The 23,841-nt window shown below is 39.1% G+C and overlaps 1 protein-coding gene across 2 annotated transcripts in view; it reads left to right on the forward strand.

The window, feature by feature from the left end:
- LOC120548216 (cGMP-dependent protein kinase 1) overlaps positions 1-23,841 on the forward strand; it is an 88,343-nt gene that overhangs the window by 19,885 nt on the left and 44,617 nt on the right. For both annotated transcript variants that reach the window (XM_039784302.1, XM_039784300.1), the window contains exon 3: positions 7,737-7,850. In XM_039784302.1, the coding sequence (XP_039640236.1) occupies positions 7,737-7,850 (114 nt within the window). The remainder of the gene's footprint in view (positions 1-7,736; positions 7,851-23,841) is intronic.

The following is a 23,841-nucleotide window of genomic DNA, read 5'->3' on the forward strand; positions in this document are numbered from 1 at the left end:
ATAACTTGTCATGACAAAAACCAAATGACACTTACTAAAAGAAGCGTTATGTCATAAACGTTTATGACTTGTTTATAATGTTTATGACACGTTCATGACAGTGTCATGTCACTCTTATGTAGATACCTTCTAGTAAAGTGTAACCGACCAATGATATTACCAAAGCATCTTGATCACTCGCATGCTTGTGTGCGTGCAGATGTTGAAATTATTTGGTACCACTTACAACAACTTCTTACAACATTACTGGATTTCCGCTGAACGGTGCAGGAACTGCAATCTTCCTACTCCATCTTCAGATTTCGGAAGCTGCAGAAGGCTATGCAGACTGATCCACAAGTTTGTTGACAGAAAGCTGATGAAAGTCAACAAGTGTATTTTTTTTGGAGATGATGCAGACGTGCCTCTCTGTGGAGCAGGGATGGACGACTCAGGGCAAACATCGAACAGTGTTTATGTTTACATGCTGCAGCTATCTACCTAATCTAACCATATAGCTAAATATAGCATGTTATAGCTTAAAGTTTAGACAATGGTTAGCAGTATAAGTCGATTACTATATCAATTTTAGCTAATAACTAATTATTAATTATTATTATTAATTAACTAATATCACACTATTGGCCCAGACTTAATAATAACACTTTTTCATTCAAGTGTATGGTCATTTTGGAGGATATAGATTGTGTTGCTGTTGGACTGTATTGCATTATATAGAGAGGTATTTCTGCTATTTAGCCTGCCCTCATATAAATGGGGTGGACAAAGTAATAGAAACACCTGTCAGCATTATAAACTGCAGACTCCAAAATGATCTTAAAATTGAATCAGAATCTCTCTAAATCTGATTCAACAAAAATGGAACATTATAACCTTCATGAAGGTAGGATTCATGCAGGACTGTTGTATGAAACTGCATTAGTTTTAGCTAGGTGTACCTTATAAACTGGCAACTGAGCGTATGTCTATCAACTAAAAAGATTTAATGGTCCAGTGGGTAACGTTTTTAGTTGTTCATTCTCAAAATCTGTGTGTAAAAACTTGTCATTTTCATGAATATTAACCACCACCATCAATTCCAAGTATTCCTATTGACTTGAAATTTTACATTTGCGTTTGCATGAACTGGGGTAGACGCTCCATATTTATGCGCCATCTTGAAATACGTTAGCCGGTAAGGGACATACAGAACATACTGCTGAAAAAAAGCGTGAAGGCTACCGTAGCTGTAATACGTACTTTGAACTGTGTGGCATGAGAGAGTTGATTGCGACATATGATCTCTACGCTAGATGGGAGAAATTCCCACACATTGGACCTTTAAGAGCATCATGAGCTTCAAGTTTTATTATCTGATCAGGGCCAATAGTATGGTACTCATTAGCTGAAATTGCTATATTTGTGTCATACTGCTAACCATTCTCTATGCTTAAAGCTACAACTTAAGCTAAGCGATGATATGATTAGACTAGATGGATAGCAGCCGCCTGCAGTGTATGGTAGAGGTTGTTAGTAGGATCAGATGTAGCTGTTAGACATGACGGCAGAGTTGCACCCCGCTGCCCACCAGAGATGCAGAACACCAACTTTGCAGGGTGACGTGCAGAGGTAACCACTCACCGTCTAAAAATATCTTAACATTTGCATTCCACAAGTCAAAGACAACACACCTCTACTACACCCACACTCTATCCCTGTTTTGGCAGTCACCAGCCATGCATCATCTTGCTGCTTGTATTCTTTCAGCCTGCAGTCATACAAACAGGAATTCTCTGAAACAACAACACTTGAGTGTTTCGCATTTTCATTACTGGGGAGCTTTAAATTTCATATAAGATTCTCCAATTCTGAGCCACCCTCCCTGATTAATAACATGAAGTGCTCTTACTCTCTGCCTTTGTGTTTGTTCTTGCTGTTGGCTCAAGCTTACATCCGTATTTTCTTAAACTCTAGGGCTTGTTTTGTTTTCTAACTGGAGAGAAAAATTATACATGCTTTGTGCTTGAACAGCAAGTCCTCATTATTGAACCATGGTCACAGTTCTGTGAGCGGGAGGAATTACCAATTGTTTTAATTTTGATTTTGATAATTTACTAAGCCATTATTTAGCCTCAATCCCAAACACAATCGTTTTGACATCCAGCCCTTTCAATTTCTTTTCAATGAATGTAAAGCAGAGTGGCTGCATTCATCTTGAGATGCACCTCATCTTATTTTATTTTTCATTTTCTGATGTCTGCCCAATGTGTTGATTCATGTGTCTCATTTTTTATGACTGGGCAGCTACAGTATGAACATTTGTGTTTTTTGAGAGGTCACATTGGGTTCTTTGAAAATCAAGGTAAAAACACAAATAACTGCTCAGAGCTGATGAATCAAAGGACACTTATGGCCATTATTTATGACCACTATTTATGTAGCAATTTATAAGATCTTTTAAACCACTTTTTTTTTTTTTTTTAAATACATATAGAGCAGATGGTGAATTTTAAACCCTGGGATTTCAGTCCCTGATGAATTGATCCCACGCTCAACCAAAAAGAGATTGTTTCTCCCATGGCTTTCTCCTTTAAAAAACATTCAAACTTTCAGACATAATGTTATTCTCACAGACATATCATTGCTGACCTGAAGTCACTTTTGTGAAGTGCCAACGATAGTGTTGAACCACCTAAAACCTTCAGTGGTCATGATCCCTTTATTTATTCAGGTCACTGAGAGCAACACTCTCTTTTTCAGGAATGCCCTGATCACATTCACACAGTTACACATTGACCCCTGTGAAGCTGTCCATTATAACCCCAGTCTGATCTGCTGGCCACTGAGCACTGAGCTCTACTGGAGCTGTAGGTGTTGGGCACCTCAATGGTGGTAATGAAGGAGTGGCAAGCACTGCTTTTTACTTTCCCCACCCAGATTATTCTGCCAGTCCAGACTTTCCAGTCACAAGCTTGATTCCCTAACCTTTAGGCCACCACTGCCAGTTGGAGCAGGATGCAACAATGTTCTGCTTAATCTACTGTCAGTGTTCCTCCATTGCTCTAATGGATAGGATCGGGTAATCGGACCCCTGAGCAGTGGCGGAAGAACAAGGCCCATCAAGATGGGATGGTGGTTATATGTTATCCTCTAGGGATTTTGAACTCCCCCACATCCTGTTTCTTGATGTCCATTTTGTGCTGCTTGAAAAAACATAAACTATCAATGAAAGAAGAGGAGGAAGAATTAAACAGTATCCTGCGCCTGACCCCTAAAACTCTTTATTTATAGACGCAGCCTAATGGCGTCAGTGTGAAAGACAACAGTGGAAATCAACAGATTTCCTCTTATCCAAATTTATTTGGGGGTAGAGAACCTTGTGTCACATGCAACATGCAGGGGCACAATTGAGTAGATTAATTACATAAATGCCTTTATCCTTAATCTAACCATGTCAATTCATTAGATTTACTCTAAAAGACAGAAATCTTAATAAAAAAATAACTTTTTTGGTTAGATATTCTTCAGATCATAGAGGATTATTTAAATCACTCCTGTTAGAGGGCTAGTAGGAGCACATCCGGGTCAACTTTTTATCAGTGTCAGCACCGGTGTGAGATAAAGTCAACCCAAAAGATGGCAGCTTTTTGATTTGGAATGCTGCCAGAATCACATTTGATCTGGAGCCAGAGGAAAGTCTTCTCTGAGGTCTGTCCTGATGCCCCGCAATGTGGAGTACTGTGTGCATTCAAATGATCAGCCATTAACACAATACACCACCTTAGGGGGAGAAGACATGCTGTTATGCATTGACAGGGAAAACGCTAATAGCATGTTAACATTATACATTTGATATTTTATGCATCATCAATGTTTCAGTTCTTCCTCTTTTCCATTTTTGATTTGCCTTTAGACAGGACAGTAAACAGCTCTTGTTAAATGGCTCAGTGAGATGTAAATGTACTGTACTTTGATATCAGATCGACTGTCCAATGAGAGAGCTGTGTATTTGCCTATGGTGTTGCTATTTTAATAAGATTTGAATAAAACGTGCATATGTGAGGTGAATTACAAGTTAATTTGGAGCTACTGTAATAAAGTATTTTGATAAAGCGGATTTTATTAGACACAAAAACAGGAAATGACCTGGATCACGTGTTGGCTTGTGTGGATGGATTCTTGTGAACTTCTGAATAGTAGTTTCTTAAAAAAGACGAGTGGAATTCAAATAACTGATTAATTGGATTATTTAATTGACTTGCAATTCCCTCACAGCATGCAGTCCAAAACAAGCACTGTGCTATAACTGCTCGCCTCACTCAGGGATTAATTACAAGGCCATTCACAGGAAATTATTAGCTTTGTCCATAGTCGTGTGTAACGTTTTTGCTACCAGATGTGTGGTTGTCTTTGTCCTAACAGGAACCTGTCCACAAGACACTGCTACTAAAACTCAGTCCACCCTTCATTGCACTTAATGAAGTTCTGTTTCTTGTGTCCATTTAAATATGGCAGCAATAGTCTGTATTGATACAGACATATATTGCATTTATGTCTGTCTATACATCACTTTGATTCTTCATCCTGACACTACAAGGCCATGTTGGTACTCTTTTGCTGATGGATCAGAGCAAATTATTTATGCTTTGTTTATTAGAGACACTTCAAATTGGGTGTACAATTGATGATAGACAGTCTCCTTCACTCAGATCAACACCCTTTCTACACCCGATTAGATGAAGGCAACAAACACACTTTAGTCTTTGCCTACAATTCTCGAATTGGAAACCATTGGCAATTTTCTTCTAAACTATTCATCATCCATTGTCTATTACACCCAGATGTAATAAGGGCTCAGGGTTTTTGAGAGGTCACAAGTAGGGATTGGTCTCGAGACCTGGTTCTATTAGGACCCGGTTTTCTCGAAACCCGAAAATCAATAATGTCAGAGCTTTTCGATACTGCTATAGAGACTGGTGGATCATATAATGTTATGTCTAAAAATAGATAAATGCGCAAACTGGAAAAACTATTTACGAGCACAGTATGTGTAAAGACCATATATGTAAAAACTAGCCTCCCCACCGCAAATCATTCAAAACATAGTTGGACTGGCTACAGAGAGCACCGCTCTGTGGGCCGCTTAATCAGCTCGTTAAAACAAAAACAGCGACAGAGACAGAAGAAATCAATAGTCACAGACTCACAGTTCTTGCAATAAAAACAACAATAGTTCTGTTTAGTGGTGCAACGGACCATAGTTGATCCGTGGTCTGTACGGATCAACACTCGGAATGCATGTGAACCGGATTTCGGTGTCACTTAAATGTCTGCGCTGCTCTCTGATGCTCCGTAACAGACGTTATATAAATAAAAATCAACGATCCCCATCCCTAGTCACAAGTCACATCAGCATCTCATCACCCCTCACAGTTCACTGATTAGTATGGCACATATTTGTTGGGCTCAATCGATCCTCAATGGCTGTTCTCCAGACTTAATTCTTGCAGCAAATTGAGCTCAATATTTATAGTCTTCATAGACTTTGCAAGGCTAGATTGACGCTACAAAAATGGTTTCAGCTATACTCAGTTAATGAAACTTTTTTACAGTTGCTCTTGTAAACAAGCAGCAGGGGTTCCCTCTTTCCTGAGAGAAATCCCGGGGCGCACAGAAAGTTGTCTTTTTTATGTTAATGAGTGTGAAGGAGTAGAAAATAGAATGCAAAATACAAGAAACTACAATCTACAATGATTAGTTTTGTATTTTTTAAGAACCAAACTGCAAATCTTTCTGAAAGTAAGCAGTCCCGTGATTATATGTGCAATTGTTACTAAACTGAAAGAAGCATTTAATTGAGAGATGTGAAAGATATTTATTGCGTAGGCTTTTCAATCAATCTAAGAAAACTAAAGAAGGCTGATTGTGCCGCTACGGGTGGATTGTTACTCAGCTCTGTTTTAACATGTGCTAGTAATTTCAACATGAAATAGCCATCCAAATAAAGGCTTTTTAACTTTTTGCCAGAAGAGTGCCTTGGACCCTTCATTTTTTGAACATTTGTGTTCCCTACCAAAGTTAAATCTTCATTGTTTGGTTGAACTTCTGAGGACTACGGACCTTTTCTCTTCTAAATCTAAGATAGCGATTATGATTACTTAAGCTGATAATAATGAAGGTTGCATAGGCACTGCATTGTTAAAATGCTGAATGGAGAGGAATCCCAGTTAGTTATTTTGATCTCCAGCTGTTTCTCCATTCGAGTGGAAAAAGAGGAGAGTGTTACAGGAAGCTCAGACACAAAATGAGTAGTGAAAACAGCAGGGTAGTACATGTAGACATTAAGATGGTGACACACATGGTTGAAGATTTTCTCTGCATGTATAGTTTCATGCTGGGTGTTAATGGTTGATGTACTGTTTACTATTGTGAAAAAGGTGTACTAAAGTTCCAAGTGGAAAAAAATACAAAGTTGAGAAAATAACTAATCATGACACAGGGTAAGTGTTTTGGAGGCTTTTTGTCAAAGGAGTTCCCAGCTCTCTTTAATAAGATAACGTGTCAAATTGTTTTCTCTGTGGATGACTCGCCTGCTCTTATCATCTTGCCATATTTTATCAGTAGCCTAGAGCAGACTTTTCTTTAGGTTTTTGCGCTCTGTGAATCAGAGTTAAGGTCCCGCTGGAATGCTGAGTTTCCAGGAAAGTGTACATGCTCGAAGAGGCTTGTCTTAATACAGTGGAAGCAGCCATTGCGTTGGTTTGCTAAGATGTTAACATGCATCTCCGCAGCAGGATGATTGTAGCTGTAGTGTTTTTACCTCTGCCAAGGAGGTTATGCTTTCGGTTTGATTTGTCTGTCTGTCTGTCTGTCTGCCTGTCTGTAGGATTACAGAAAAACTACTGGCCTGATTTTCATGAGGCTTGGTTGAAGGGTGTAGCATGGGCCAAGGAGAAACCTGTTAAATTTTGGAGCAGATCCAAATCACGGGGCAGATACACATATTATTTTTCACTTTCGTTAACATTGCAAGATAGAGCGTTTGTGCTGCACTCATGTGGTGCAAACATTTTGAGATAGGGCATGCATTGGTGGAGGTCTGCGATCTTCGAGTGCCCTTCTAGTTTAGCATGTGGTTTTGTTGGCAAAATAGTATTGTTATTGAAATGTATTAGATTAATCAAATGAAGTTAGTTATTCCTTAAATAGTGCTCTTCATATACCGTAAATGGTAGGTAATGTTGTTTTAATGCAAACATATGTTTACTTTGGAGACAGATGTGAATAGTGACTATGTGATTCCATACATACTGCAGGAATAATGTTTTAGAGGATTCTTTGTGAATGGTCGAATGCACCAGTCCTTACCTTAAGGCATACCATACTGTGTCTGTGAGTTATAGAGTGTTAAGCTTTAAGTAGAATTTTCTTTCTTGCTGCATTGCTATTTAACAGGGCCAGGCACAGGCTTGGTAGGAGGCCAGTAGCCCTTGGAAACTCCACATTGCAAAATAATCTTATTTTTTTTCCAGCCCAGTGATTTAAGACCACCTTGGCTGGGTGGCCCCAAAAATGAAGCAGAAGCCCTCAGACACCTATCATCCACTCCATTTCATTGCTGAAACTTTGTTTGCTGCAAATATTGAATGTAGCAGAGGACTCATTTTTCATTCATTTTGGCTTATCAGGCAAAATGAACATGTCATTTAAATAGTATTATGCTTAATGGTGTACCTGTATTTCTTTGCATGTTTCAGACGGGAAGGTGGAGGTGACGAAGGAGAGCCTGAAGCTCTGCACCATGGGGCCAGGAAAGGTGTTTGGAGAGCTGGCTATTCTCTACAACTGCACCAGGACTGCCACTGTCAAGAGTGAGTTTCCACAGACACCTGGAAAAATATCCAAAGTGCTCACATCAGTCTGTGCTGAACGTCCCCATGTTCCCCAGTTGATGGATAATGTCACCTGTTCACACACACAAACACACATTCACTAAAATCTGTTCCCTTGGTGTGGAGGATTAGGGGTCTTTCTGCCTGTAGGATATCAGTCCTACGTTGACACAGAGAGGCGGATCACACAGTCACTGTATAGCACAGAAAGCATTGTTTCTCAGTCATGATGAAACAACTATCGCCACTATGTGTTTTCACAACACTCTAGTTAAGTGTCTTGCAGACCCCCGTGAGCTGAATGTCAAGGTCTACTCTTTTATGTGTCAAAGCTCCAACTATTATGGATGCACAGTGGGTGAATATGTGGTCTATCAGACTGGGGATTTGAATAGTCAGCCTAACAGAGTAAGGAGAGGAGACTGAGAAAGGATAGGACAGATGGTGGTCTACGCACATTTGAGACCAAGTGTGTTAGAAGAGTGTGTGTCAGGATGAAAAATGTGTGTTTATGTAAGGAAGGAAATGGGAAATAGCTGGAAAATGTGTCTTTGGATAGAATAATAAATAGACAAAAAGGTGAGATGAGATAAGGTCTGGGTGGTGAAAATATTTTCTTTTTTCTTTTTTTTTCAGTTCAAATTGTAATAAATGAATGTAGGTTAGTGTCTGAGTGCTCCAGCTGGCACTTAAGACCATTAAGAATACTTATTCAATATAATCTGGCCTGGTTGATTTTTGTTTGTGACCCAGGTATGAATGAATGAATGAATGAATGAATGAAGGGTATCAATAAATGCATGAAGGACAGGGGGTCCCTTGGGCCTGTAGACAAGGGCAAGAAGGCGTGAGTTTGAGTGTGGAGGAAACCAGGGTTGTTGATGGTGGCAGCGAGGTTGCACTCACCTTACTGACCCATTTCATGTCCCATGATCTCCTACCAGTAACCAACAGAAAGCCAACCTAACAGAAACTCCCAGCTCCTGTTGCTATGGCAACAAATGCTCACAGGGAGATGAGTCAACTTTTATGGGATGAAATATTCCCCTTCCCAGAGGCGACAGAGTGTCTGTCTTTTTCTTTTATATGTTCTTTTGCCTGCCACCAGCCCACCAGCATGTACTTCCTGCCACGATCTTTAGAAGTGTACGTCAGCGCATAGCTGGTGAGGTGGCTGCTTTATAAAAACTCTGCATGGAACGAATGATGTAATTGTCTACATTGGCAGAAGTGTGTTTACTGTCTAACAGGGTCACTGACACTGGGTCTCAGAGGGTGGTTGTCTTTGTTTTAATGTATGTCTCTAGAAGAATGTACTGAGGAATTGTGCCCCAGGGTATAAGAGGTGTCGGCCTCCGATGGAAATCATGCAACTACCTGATGAGTGTGCATTTGGGTTCAGCTTCCAATTAACACATTTAATTTGATCTGAACGTAGAACCCTATAGAGGAGGATATATCCTCAGTGTAATTGACATTGAAAGCTCTCACATATGCATGAATAACTACATCTCGGTAGAATTTCGATGATGAGCCTGTTAATGTGGACTCCACAAAAATGTGTACAGTAGCCCCCCTCCATCCTTTGACTGCAAAGGTAACTCAAAATATGATGACATTATTGCTAATAGTTATAATTAAGACATTATTGGAGTCTGTTGCCTATTAAGAAAACCAGAGCCATTTATGTGCAATAATTAAAGTTAGAGAAATTGTTTGCAGGTATGATTTGAACACACTCAAAGCAATCAAGAACAACTCAAGGCTTTTTCACCACCCAGTCTTTAGGTAGCTGACATAATGATTACATTTGCAGTGTTTGTTTCAATTGTGGTGCAGTGTGCAACATTTCAATTTGTTCCAGTGAGCGTAAAAGGAGCTTGATGTGTTGTAGGCTAGCTGCTTTTAGTCTTAAAGCACCATAAAAGTGATACAGCATTTTTTAGCCCATTTACTTAAATTAGTGCCAACCATTTCAGTATAGTACAGAGTTTTAGATTTTTGATTGTGTCTTTCCTATCTTCCAGGCATAATTTGGATTCTATTAATTTCAGAATTTTCAGAAATTGGCTTGATTTCAGAAAATTTGTCACAGTGTGTATGTTTGCTAGCTTTCCAAATCAATCTGCACCTACAACAAAGGGATAACATGATTCAGAAAACAATAAAAGCAGACTCAATGTTCACTGTGATACTGTAGATGTTTTATCACACGTTTCATTTTCGTTCTTTGCAAGTTGTTTGTCAAACCCAGTGAAGTTGCTAGGTACGCGCCATGTGTCTCTGACACATTAAAATCGAAAGGAAGCAGTAAACTCAATACCCATGTGTCCAGGGGATGCACCTTATTTGTTTTGTGTTACTTATCATTGTGACCAACAAATCTGTGTTGAAATCATAGAAATAAACAAAAGAAACCTCAAAAGAAACGTACATGACAATGAAATTACTTCTGAAGTCTGTTCAATTAAAATAACAATATTAAAACAAAAGGCTCGGAAAAACAAATAGATAATACAGTAAATCAATAATAAACGTTTCATTTCTAAACTGTTACAAAAACTGTGTTGGACCATTTTATGTGGCAACATGTGCAAGTGTTTGTCCAATTACACAATTCTAAGCGGTATGTATGTATTTCAGGGATGAGACAAGATTAATAGCTCTACAAAATAATACGAGGATTGGTTAAACTTGTATTAATTGTTGCATTTCCAGGAAAATTCCTGGAGGGACTGACAAGGATATTCGTTTTCCTTCAATCCCTATCCTTTTCAGCCTTTAGGTGATTTCATGTGTGAACACTTGCTTGGACTCTCCCAAGAGAAATGGATCCTGTAAAGTCTGCCCTGACTTCAACATTTTGAGCAGCACTTACTCCTAGGCTGCGTAGTGTCCCCAACAAGCTCCACCAATCAATATGTTACGTTCAGTTTCAGGACACTTGTGTACAAGTGTAGTTATTTACACATTTGGGGGTAGGCTCTGCCAGTCTTTGCAAATGAGGTGGAATTTCACATGCAGCCTGAGAGAAAAATGTTGCCTGAGACATCCCCTTGCCATCAAAATCCATATCAGATCATTTTCACATGACAACAACTGGGAAGATGTTGACCGAAGAGAAAAGAGGAAGAAAGGGGTAGGAGTGAGAGACAAAAGAGAGAGGTGATAAATACAGGACAGCAGTGACAGCAAAATAAGGGAGTGGACTCAAGGGAAGCAGGACAAAATTTATATTTTTTTGTCTGCAGACAGACTAGAGAGAGGGATGGTGGCCTTTTGCTAAATAATATCTTTTTATAGCATCAAAATGCCACTGCTTTATAAAGACTTGGACAGCATGACAGGCTGCAATTCAGGATGGTGCGATTATAAAGCTGTTGACCGAAGTTGAACAGCGGGAAAGAAATAATTTAAAGCAATATTGTTGTTGTGGCGCAGTCTGTGTCTCGAAAATGCCAACTTAAGCTGTGACTTCAAAATCACGGTAAAAGGGTTAATTCGGCAACTAGCAATTCTTTCCATCGATTAATCTGTTAATTATTTTCTTGATTCATTTTTTGCTTTATAAAATGTCAGAAAATAGCCAAAAATGCCTGTAACAATTTCTTACAGCCCACAGTGATGTCTTCAAATGTCTTATTTTGTACAACCATCAGTCAAAAACACAAAAGATATTCAGTTTACGATGATATAAAAAATCAAATCAAAGCAAATCCTCACATTGGAGAAGTAACTTCCAATACAGTAGGTACTGTCTTTTTTTTTGAAAAATTACTTGAAATGATTAACCTTAATAGCTGCAGATTACTTTGCTGTCTGAATTAATTTGAACAATTAATAGATAATTTTAACACTACACTACACAGTCGACACGGTCAAACAGTAGTGCACTTTACTCTGTAGGTCTCATTGTTTAATTTAAAATTGCTAACAAGCCGTCACCTGTTTTACTTGCTCTAAATATGAACACACATTAGTCACAAGCACATGTTGTGTGGCATGTGGTCTACAGTAGCCTTTTCCATAGCTTTCAACCAGTAAAGTCAAGATTTTTGTTCCCAAGGTAAAGTATGAACTTTTTATTACCAGCAAATGAAATAGAAAATTAGGAAACAAAATTATGGCTCTAACAAATATGAGACGAGCTTGTGGCACTCACACAAATTAGCGTATTGATCAGTCACAGTGGCTCTAAACGAGTGTTGGGACTCCTGACATTGTTTAGGACCAGTCCTTCCTCAGAGAGTGAGGTCACTGCCAGTCACTACTAACATAATCAGTGAGACTGACTATCTGTGTGCTCCATCTTAATGATAGTGGTGGAAAAAGCAGTCTCAGACGTCGTTGCAGAAACTCAGCTGTGCTCTCAGTTGGATCATATCTAATGCACACTAATGCTTTATATGACTAGATTATACTTTTCAAAAAAACAAAAACAATGTCATTATAATTCATATTGAGAAGTACTTTGAGCATTTAAAGGGAGATCCGGATGAGGTGGAGAGAAATCCTATTCAGCTCTACCCATCAAGTATATGTTGGGTATTTACCAGCAGCAGGCTTGCACACACACACACACACACACACACACACACACACACACACACACACACACACACACACACACACACACACACACACACACACACACACACACACACACACACACACGTGTTACTAAAAATAACACTTCATATCATGGCATCACAGAAAGAAAATTAAGCCCCAGCAACATCATTGTTCTGGAGACTTCTGAGAATGGCCCTTGTGATAGAGTTGTAGCTCAGCTGTTTAAAATCCCTTCCTTCCGCTGGGGAGTGAGCAAACAGTTGTCTTTCTAATCAATCAAAGAGAGGAAAATGTGCATGCGAGTGTGTGTAAATGTGCAAGGGTGTATGTGTAGTAGACTACTTCTGCTCAGTCTCAGGAATCACCCTGCCCTTAGTGAGTGAGATAAGTTACAGGCAGTGTTGTATAAAGTACTAGAAAGCAATACTTGAGTATAAGTACAAGTATCGTACTAGAAAAAGACTTCGGTAGAAGTGAAAGTTACCTTTTAGAATATTACTTAAGTAAAAGTCTTAAAGTATCTGATATATACTGTACTTAAGTATCAAAAGTAATTTTCTGATATTTAATGTACTTAAGTATCAAAAGTAATTTTCTGATATTTAATGTACTTAAGTATCAAAAGTAAAAGTAAAAGTTTTTTTTTTTAAAAGCAAGCGGTTAGAACTTTTATTGTGGCTTTCTTATAGTAAAGCATAAAGCATATTCAGGGACTTTTCAGACACAATTCTCTTAAGTTCAAAGAACAAACAGCATATGTTTAGAGCTGACATCAATGTACAGAAACATTTCTTGCAACACGGGTGTATGACGTTATCTGCACCACTACCCTGTTCACCGAGTTCACCACTATTGTCGGGGGGTGGGGTGCTGGGGCTCAACATAAAAAAATCCCCACTGGCCCCAAGGGCCAGTAGATCAGAGTTTTGCTGGCCCCTTCTACATTTTTACTGGCCCTGAAAGAAATATCATAGGTGTGATTGGAAAAGGACAAAAAAGCAGGAAAAAAGCTAGCCACTGCCACTGGATGTTGTGCCATTATCAGCAAAGCTAGACCAGGGGTCATCAACTACATTCAAATAAAGAAAAGAAAATTATACCTAATACGCATCATCTTGTCATCTTGATATTTTCACTTTCTTACTAAATTAATGCTATATTTTTTACATTAGTAAGCAAACCCCTAAAAACATGGAAAATCCATAATGATAACTAGATAGGCTACTTAACTAGAAAATGATCTCAGATTAGTCCTGTATGCCTAATTTGAAATAAGACGATTCTGTTGCTAAATAATACAACTGGCAACATCGTCAACAATGAAGAACGCGTCATTCACGTGCATATTAAGTAGCCACGTGTATTTGTTTTGGTCTTAAAATACATCCATAGGTTTACCGCTCCAGCGAGAGGATGGCTCGTTTAGAAATCAGCTACGTTTACAAGAGTTTGTCCAAAGTTCAAGATTGGTTGCAAATTATGACAAACAGTCAGACTACAAACTGACATCTTTCATTTTAGCTTGTTTGTAAAGTAGCTGTTTGCAGAGTAGAGCTGTGTTTGCACAGCGCGGTGGACGAGAGTGGACAGCGCAGACAGATCAGACTGAGATATGGGTTTCTACGTGTTTCTGCCTGTAGAACAGGTACGTGGGTTATTGATAATTATTGACTCTTTAATCATGGAGGTTTTATTGTAGGCTACTTACTTACAGTAACGAGTGTAGCGTTCATCTGCGCCATCTTACCCATCTGGTAAATAATCCTCGGTAACGTTTCCAGTCAGTAGGCTACATGTGCTGCGTGAAGTAACGCACACACCAGTGACTGTGGCTGCAACCAGCCCGACATACGTATTTACTGGCCCCGGGCGGGCCATCGGGCCATTGCTTATGTCGAGCCTGGTATTTGTACTCCGTTACATTACAACACTGGTTACAGGTTTGACTCCATGGAGAACCAGGCAACAAGTTAAACCAACCTGATTTCACAGAATTCCATGAAATCAACATTTTAAGTTAATTGAAGCTGCAGATCTGCAGCTTCAATTAACTCAAAATCTGTGGCAGTTTCACGAAATCGCAAAACATTCTGTGATGGGCCCACGGAACAATTCTGTTAAATAAACACGGCCCCTTAAGTTAAGGAAAAGGTCATGGGTGGGCTTACGGTTCCGTGACACGCAAGAAGAACCGGATGGTTGGGTTTAGGAAAAGAAGAAAGCGACTTTAGGAAACGTGACATGCGGGACACAAACCCTGGTCTCCTGGGTGAAAGTCCTGTGTTTGACCTATCCACCACCCCAACCAACCTCCTTACGCGGAATTTCGGCCTTACATACTACTCACTACCTTAGTCGCTCTTAATGCTACTGTACGTCATCTTCTCATTGACTTTACATTGGCATTGTTTTCCATGGTGGCCACATGGAATTTTCACACATTCCGTTCCACCACCATGTAATGCGCTGTCATTTCACGGAATTCTGTGAGACCAGGCTGAGTTAAACATTATGACTGGTGGAGAATGGCGGCTTTTGCTGGGGTCTGTTGTGTTTAAATAATAAAACATGTTGATTGTCAGTGTGCCTTACTCTTTAACTCTTATTAAGAAGAGCAAACTACCTAAAAAACATTCTTTCTGCACTTTAACATTTTTCACATGACTTGATAAGGGACTGAGATCCCCTCCAGCCTTTCTTTGACCCGGCAGTATGATTCAACAACACCAGTACCTAGTCGGGGCCTCCTCTCATTCTTGGGGACTGCTCTCATGCTCTCAGAATACCAAGCAACAGCTATTTTCCTTGCCAGCAGATACAAATAACAGTATTTTATACAATTTGATTTCACTGTGATAAAAATCAAGTTAGTGCAGCATGTAAAAGCACCCTCCTTCTGTGCTTTTTGAAAACCAGAGTGAGCACTTTCACTTTGCACTTCAAATATGGCAATTTCCTATAAATTCAGCTGAATTTTAGAACACCGTTAGCTGTTCACTTGTGATTAGATTACCCAAGAAGCATATTAAAGAGCCCCTATTATGCCCAGCGGCTTGTTTGAATTTGGATGACCAATCACAACAGAGTGGGCCAGCTGACCAATCAGAGCAGACTGGGCTTTTCAGGATGGCGGGCCAAGAGCTCAGACGGAGTGTTTCAGGTGGAGGCACTGCAGCATTGGGCAGTATGAGAAACATGTAAACCAATTCTAGTAGACCACAAGAGTACAATTATGACGCTGGAAAGGAGTATAATAGGGGCTCTTTAATACCAGGTCTGAACAGGGCCTAAGATTTTAAACCGACTGCTTCTCTGTAATTTTTATGACAATAAATAATTTGCAACTGTAATATCTAAAGTAGTGGCAGGTCCAATCCACACAGTATGTACTAAGGGAGAGAAGAGCCACATTTGCTGAAGAGGGAACACATTGCACTTTTAAGTAAATGGACAGATGACCTTAGAGAGTAGATGTAAGTATGTTTAGAGTATTAGCAGTATATAATGTATACCATGGAGGTTTAACACCACTGCAGCTTTTAAGAAAAACAACAAATTATACTCTATGTTGTGAACCTAGTGTGGTTGTGTGCGGAACAGAGCACCATCATTAGCCAGAGCTGGGCTGTAAAGAGTTGGAGAGAAGAGCTCTTAGAATCAGGAAAGCTAGTGAGTGCACTCTTAATGAGAAGCACAGAGGCACCATCTACTGTGCTGCTACGTCTTTTCCAACTGTAGGCTACTCATCACAATTAGAAGTGCAACCAAGAGCAGGGAAATGAGAGACTGACATACGTGTAAATGCATCAAATAGTAAATATGCAAATGTCATTACACACAGGCATTACACATTGGAATTTAACAAGCAATTACACAAACAGAGCAATAGAGATAACACATATGAAATTACATATTAAATTGCACTACAGAAAGCAACAGGAATTACTTATGATTGTTAGAAAAACAAACACATTTTGTTGCAAAAGTTATTTTTCATTCATTCATTCCGTCTCTTTCCAACACCTCGTGCTGATGTGTTCAGAGGTACAGGAAAACTATAATGCCATAGGATAAAGGGTTTCATTAGATAAGTAAATACAATGCAGAAACAGGGACAGAAGAAGATGGAAAGAATGGCATCGGTAGATAGAATTCCAGTGGGACAGAGCGCGGAAAAATCTTCGTTTTCATGGCTGCCATGGTAACACTGTTGCCAGAGTGCAGCAAAAAATCTGATGGTAAAATGTTAATGGTGGCAGGGAAGCCCCTACCTAGCTGTTTGAAGTCGAGGTTGTGACTGCCTATATTTTTATCTGGTGCCTATAACTTGACAATGCGCCTTATTTTATTTGCATTAAGGCATTTGAGTTTGTATGTGCTTTTGTGTCTAAGTGCATGTGTTATAGGTGTGTGTGTGTGTGTGTGTGTGTGCGTGTGGGTCTGGACTGAGGGCCCCTGCTGCTGCTGCTGTTTGAAGTCGAGGTTGTTACTGCCTGTATTTTTATCTGGTGCTTATAACTTGACAATGCGCCTTATTTTAGTTGCATCAAGGCATTTGAGTTTGTATGTACTTTCTTGTCTAAGTGCATGTGTTATAGGTGTGTGTGTGTGTGTGTGTGTGTGTGTGTGTGTGTGGACTGAGGGCCCCTGCTGCTGCTGTTGTCCTGATTCTCAGTTGGAGAGCAGGTGTGAGCCCGGAGCTAGAGGCTCTTCTGGGGCTCTAGACGGCTTAAAAGGTTAAAACATCCAGAGAGAGGCAACTTCAGACAGCAGCAATACACAGTCAGTCAGTCAGTCAGTCAGTCAGAAAACAGCCCCACAGGTGTAGCTTTGAACAAATGATTTTCTTGTTTTATGCTAATAGTTGCAAGTGACAATATGGACAGGCTAATAATATGAAAATCTTGCTCTGGGGGAAAGTCTGTTTTACAAAATGATATTTGCTAGTGAAGTTATAACCCCAGCACTGCTAGAGAACATGGCTCAGGAAACTCTGTGGAGCTGCTTCACTTAGCAATACCTTAAATCAGGTGCTACTTGTCTGGAATATTATACCCCATTTACACTTAACTTAATTAATGTAAATGCATCCAAAAAGAATTTGGTTGCTCAAACCGCCTTCCGAGACGCAATCAAGCCAGATGTTAAAAAGGTAATGCATCCGTCTGTCCACATGTAACTACGTCACTATGTGCTCTGTGGAAGTAGACTCTACAGGGTCTGTGCATGTTAATGGAAAGTTACACTGAAATTAGGTGTCGTTCTCCATGTCGCTTGAGAAAATGAGTCTAAGAAGATATCACGCTCGTTATTCAATTCATCTATTTGTTGATGTTAGTTAATGGTCAGTGGTGGTGGTTATTAGTTAGATAGCTGTTATTGCTAACTACTATTTGTTGTAACTCACCTGCTTAAGTGCAGAAGCTATTTGTCTTCTGGTGTTTGTAGCAGTTTCAGATGCATTAACATCACCCTCTGAACTGGAGTATGGCAGACCCAGATTTGCAAGCGCATTTGTGGGAAAAAATGGATTGCAATCAGATTTGTAATCTGGCCAACAGAAGCGCATATGTGTCTACGTGAAATGAAAAGGCCTTAAATGTAATTTATATTTGTTCGGGATACAAGAGACTTAAAGCTTTAGTGAGTAACGTTTCGATTTTAATGAACGTCCGTTACATTCAAGCCATTGCCAGTGAGTTGCTACAAAGCTAATTAAGACTATCAGCTCCACACAACACTCTCTGTATTTCTCAGTATGGCTATGTTCAGAAGATTGTGTCATCCGGCAATTCACGTGAAGATAATTACCTCTTCTGAAGATTCTATCGTGTTTGTTAATCCTCCGTGTGCTCCTTGGCTACGAGCAACTGCGTGGAGGAGGGTGGGGGCTGTGCACGATCACAGAAGGCTTGTGTCATGTGGACGCGCCGACAGTTTTGTTGTCATTACTTAGAATTCCACATGAGGGCGACAGAAACTAAGCACTATAGCTTTAAAATTACGTGTAAATGGGGTCTCAGATATGGATAGTGATCAGTGGAAGAGGTTGGTTGGGAGGAACATGAAAGCTAATCCTTCACAGACTAAACATGTATGACCCACCTGTGGCTGTTTTTGGACTTATTGATCTTATGAACTTGATGATCTATCTATGGTAAGCAAGCTGTTTCTAGCACAGTGTAGAAAATGTCACCTTGAGAATCAAAATCAATGAGTGTGGAACAAGATGCATGTTACAGATTTAAATGTGGAATTTAGTTAGATTTTTCCAGTGCAAAGATCAGATAGGTGGATCCAGCAGTCTAGAACGCATACAATGTAACCATTTGTAGCTGAAATGCTAGACTCCCTAATGTTGAGCAAATCTGAGAGAGAATGTGCGACCGACCTTTCATCAAGAAAGACTGATTGTTGTTTCTTACCTGAATGGGGGAAAAATACAAGCAGCAGAACATACTGTATGACGGGCAAAGGGTGCAAGGACAGGGTTAGAAAAGCAAAATAAAGGGCTTGATATATAATATATCATCACAGTTTCATCAAGTAAATTTTGTCTTGCCAATTCTGGTCTGAGGCAGTGAAGAGCCCGCGATGTTTGGTACCACATCAATACAATTAAAGTACCTGACTGAGAGGCAATGGCATTTATATTTGTTGACCCACAGCCTCCTAAAACCAAACTTAATTTCATGCCCCATGACAAGTAGATGATAGTGAATAAGATGTGATGTTTTCTATAATTTATACAGTATTATTCTTTTGCCGAAACAGTTTGCCGATACGTTCATAAAAAATGTTTCCTCATTATGTTGCTAAAAACATAATTCAGGTGGCATTACGTGTCTCTTGAAACACATTTATAAATGTAATTTCTCTGAGACAGGGTTGCAGGAAGAAAGTGGAAGAACAACTATAAGCTACCAAGTAGCTATAATAAATGAAGTAAACATATAGTGGTCCAACAAGGTCATTTAGAGATTGGATAGAAGATACCTGACAATATTTGCTTGGTCACAGAGCTGTGAAAACATTGGATGTACCAATATTAAACTGCTATGGGAATGTGCTAGTATTGGTTGCTACTAGCAACAGACTGTTAAACTGAAACTAACTGCTGGTGGCGGAATAAAAATCACTTTATATTGACGAGTAGGTTGGAGGTAGTGTGCAAAGGATTAAGACAAATATTAAGGGACAAAGACTATCATGTGCTCTTGAAGTTGTAATAAGTTAGATGTTATATTTGAAACATGGCAGAATTGTTTTTTACCACACAAGATCCCTGAACAGAGTAAGACGTTTGTAATCTCTGGGCCTGTCATTCATTTGATTATACATCTTTTCCTCCTATAATGAACAGTTCCTCCACAGATTTCATAAACAGAGCTGAATGTAGCACTCCTGCAGAGGAAAGAGGCATCTTATCAGAATAATTACTGTCTTGTGAAAAGAATTAACAAGAGTGGCATACAGTACACACATATACAATGAGTATGTGCACTTATGCTGGCATGCAGTCACTCACTCACAGAAACATTTATTCATCACATTATGGCAAAGCAGTGGAGGGGGAGGGGTCGAGATTATCACTCCAGCTTCACTGGGTATTTTTGGGTGCAGAGATTTCATTAGCTTTGACTGCCTGATGAAATTAAACAATGACAAGTTATTTCTTGTTATTGTTGGAAATTCTTTACTAGGAATAACCCCTTGAGATGTACCATCTCGTTTTAAAGGGGGCCCTCAATGACAGTAATACAACAATTTTATATATATATAAAAATTAAACAAAACCAAATGTAACAAAAACAAAGCAAAAAAAAACAACTAAATATTAAATGATTAAAACCACATCAGGAGATCTAACTCCAAGCAGAGCATGATATTTGATCAATCATTCATAGCGTATTTATGTAAGTTATATTATATATATATATATATAAGTAATAAAGTTAGAAAACATATAAAGAGGTGGTATAATGTACAATTCATACTATAAGACGAACGGGCATGTTTGAAAGATGATATGTATCAAATATTTACTGGTAGATTAATTTCAATCACAAGGAGCTTTAAATATAAAGGCTTTCTGAGCTATTGACTGTATAGAGTGTCTCAATTGATAATTAGAGGAGAAAGGTACCATAAACTGTTTCAAATAGTGAGGATAAATGGGATAAAAGGATACTTTTTTTTTTGTCAAAAAAAAAAGAAAACTCATACTTTGTTGTGTTTTTAGTGTAGACACTATTCTCATTCATTAATTTATTACGTTGAGACAATACATGACTCAATCCGACAATATGTGACAATGTGTGTTCCCAGGGTATTTCACTGCCTGACGAATCAGTAATTTGACAGTTTGAGTACTCCACCGAACCAGCTATATAGAGAAATGTGTCATCTGATACAACCTGATACAACCTGGACCAGGGCCTAAAAATAACCTCCTTGCTGATGAATAGCAAACACACTTCATTTCCTCCATGTGATTTTCTAAAGCCGGGCAGACTAAAATTTATCAGGTTATTCGAATTGATTTCCTCTGTGGCAAATAGTTTCTGGTTGGTTGTATATAATGATGAGGACAACAAACAATTAAAATGCATCTCACAAACCGATGAGCAAAAGCAATTCATGCTGAAAGGTAATTTTTTATTGGTGTTCAGATGCAGTAGATACCAGCTAGTTTTCTAGCTAGGAGCAGTTTTGCTTACCATGGACGTCATCAGCTCAGGTAGCAGTACTTCAATCATGAAATGAAATCTGTGTAGAAAAGAAGAGATGAATTTTAACCAAATACAGGAGCCTGTTGAGAATTAATTGGAATGATTAAAGGCTTTTAAAGAAAACAATATGTTACAGTTTGCTTTATTTTTCTTTTAAATAAATGCACTGTTCTTTCGCTTCCTGTCTTCACTTTTCTCCATCGCCTATGACCCCCTCTCCTCATTTCACCGTTTCTGTTTCTAGACTTCTAGATACCTAAAATGAACTTATGGAAATACATGGTATTTTACCATACAGCTATCACCATTTTGGGCATTTTATTGTTTTGCCATTTCACTAATTTATCTCCGTAATTGAAATACTTGCCCACAAATATATAGCGTTCACCTGTTTCTTCCATCCATTGGAGGTTTAAGATCTGCTCACTCTGCACCATGCATGTCAGTGATGTCAGATATATATAGATATCTAGACTTCAGTATACTTAAGTCCATTAATCATGACTCATAAGATTGGATTGTACCTATCTCATTGAACAGTAAAATATATTAAAACTGCTATACAGAACTTTCTAAGTCTCCTTATTTCCTTTACATGTTCCTTATGAATTGTGTATTTGCTGTGGTATTGAGCAGACTTCCCGTTTACACATTTCCCGTACTCGGTTGACCAAAAAGTAGATTTCTTTCCTTCTCCTTTGTTCAAACTTACAATTAAAACTTCAGCCTTGGTGCAGAATTACAGCAACTCGAGCCAGTCCCACAATGAGCTTTCCTTAGGATGTGCCATTTCTGTGTCTGTAGCTATTGAGGAGGAGAGGGGGGCAAGGTGGAGGGTGGAGGTGTGGCCTTGAACCTTATGACCTCATAAGGAGCAAGATTCCAGATCGGCCCATCTGAGCTTTCATTTTCTCAAAGGCAGAGCAGGATACCCAGGGCTTGGTTTACATCTATCACCATTTCTAGCCACTGGGGGACCATAGGCAGGCTGGGGGAACGCATATTAATGTTAAAAACCTCATAAAGTGAAATTTTCATGCCATGGGACCTTTAAGATATTAGTAACATGAACAAATCTGCAATCACAAAGCTAACTTTAGATGGATGAAATGGGATGCAAATTTAAAACAACCAAACTCCAGTCTTCTAAATGTGTGCATGTTTATGATGAACTTCCGAACCAGTTTGGCTATAATTAATGAATAAAGGTTGGGAGTGAGGTTTGTTAATGTTACAGAGATGAGTGCTAAATTGTGTTTAAGATCTTCTCTAAGACAGAGAAGGCTAAAAGCACGCTTTAAGGAATACTCCTATTCAATCAGCCTCTGACAGGAAGTTTCTGACCAAAATGTAACAAGCGTATCCCGTCTGTGCTCAGTGTTAGATTAATGCATTTAAATATTATGACTCCCACACGTTTAGGTGTCTTTTTAATGGTGGACATTGTTGGACGATAGCTTAGATGGTTTTAATATTAAACTCTTGTTATATCGCCGCCACAGAAATATAAGGTAACACTTTACTTGAAGGTATCGACATAATCGTGACACTGTCATAACTATGACATGACACTGTCATGAACGTGTCAACTTGACAATAACCAGGATGACATTACCAGAGGATGTCTTTGTCACGACAACTTGACATAATGTAATCCTGTTTAATGTCAAGTTGTCTTAATAAGGACACTCCAAAGAAATTGAACGTCAAGTTGTCATTACAAAGACATCCCAAACAAATGTAATGTCAACTTGTCATGACCAAGACAACTTCTGGTAATGTCACTTTGATTAATGTCAAGTTGTCATAATCAAGACAACCCAAACAATGTCAACTTGTCATGACAAAAAAACGAATGACACTTAATGACAGGAGTCATAAACGTTCATGACAGTGTCATGTCATAGTTATGACAGCGTCATGTCACGATTATGTCGATACCTTCAAATAAAGTGTTACCAAATATAAATACCTAATATAACAACAATTAAGTATGTTACTCTCTAGCAACAAAAGACAGGTTTTCCACTGTGCTCTGTACAACATAGCGTGGGTGAGCATGGTGGGTGGATGGCGGGTGGCATGATGTTCAGCTGTCTGTCTCCCACATGGGGTGAGCATTGGCAGAACTAGCAGCTGGAGACGGCAGCTGATTAAGCCAGCTACCTTTCTATGTTGGGATTCACTGAGATGTGAAAGCTGTCATAAGCGCACACGCTGCCAGCCTTACTAAAGACAAGAAAACAACAAATCATGTCAATCAAAGGCTGTTTTTCTTTGGTGTAGGATTGTTAGAAACTTTCAGCCTATCTGTTTTTCTTACACTGTCTTGTGTTCCTTGAAGCATTACTAAAAATAATAATTAGATCTATAATTATGAAGAGAATTCCTCTGTTTAATTTTTTTCTTCAGACTCTGTGACACTGTCTGGCGTAAATGACCCATCCTGCTTTCTCACGCTCTAAAGAGCTCATCCAGATGTAATCAGACTTGGCTATGATATTATTAATGACTTAGGGGGAAAGGGGGTTACACTCTTCCACCCTGCAGCCCTCACAGCATCGCTCTCTTAACCCTTTCCAAAACAAGACAGGAGGTCTCGAAGGAGTAGAGTTCACATGACAATGTGTGTGTGTGTGTGTGTGTGTGTGTGTGTGTGTGTGTGT

The sequence above is a fragment of the Perca fluviatilis genome, chromosome 19, assembly GCF_010015445.1.
Source record: "Perca fluviatilis chromosome 19, GENO_Pfluv_1.0, whole genome shotgun sequence".
In the NCBI taxonomy this organism is placed as follows: Eukaryota; Metazoa; Chordata; class Actinopteri; order Perciformes; family Percidae; genus Perca; species Perca fluviatilis.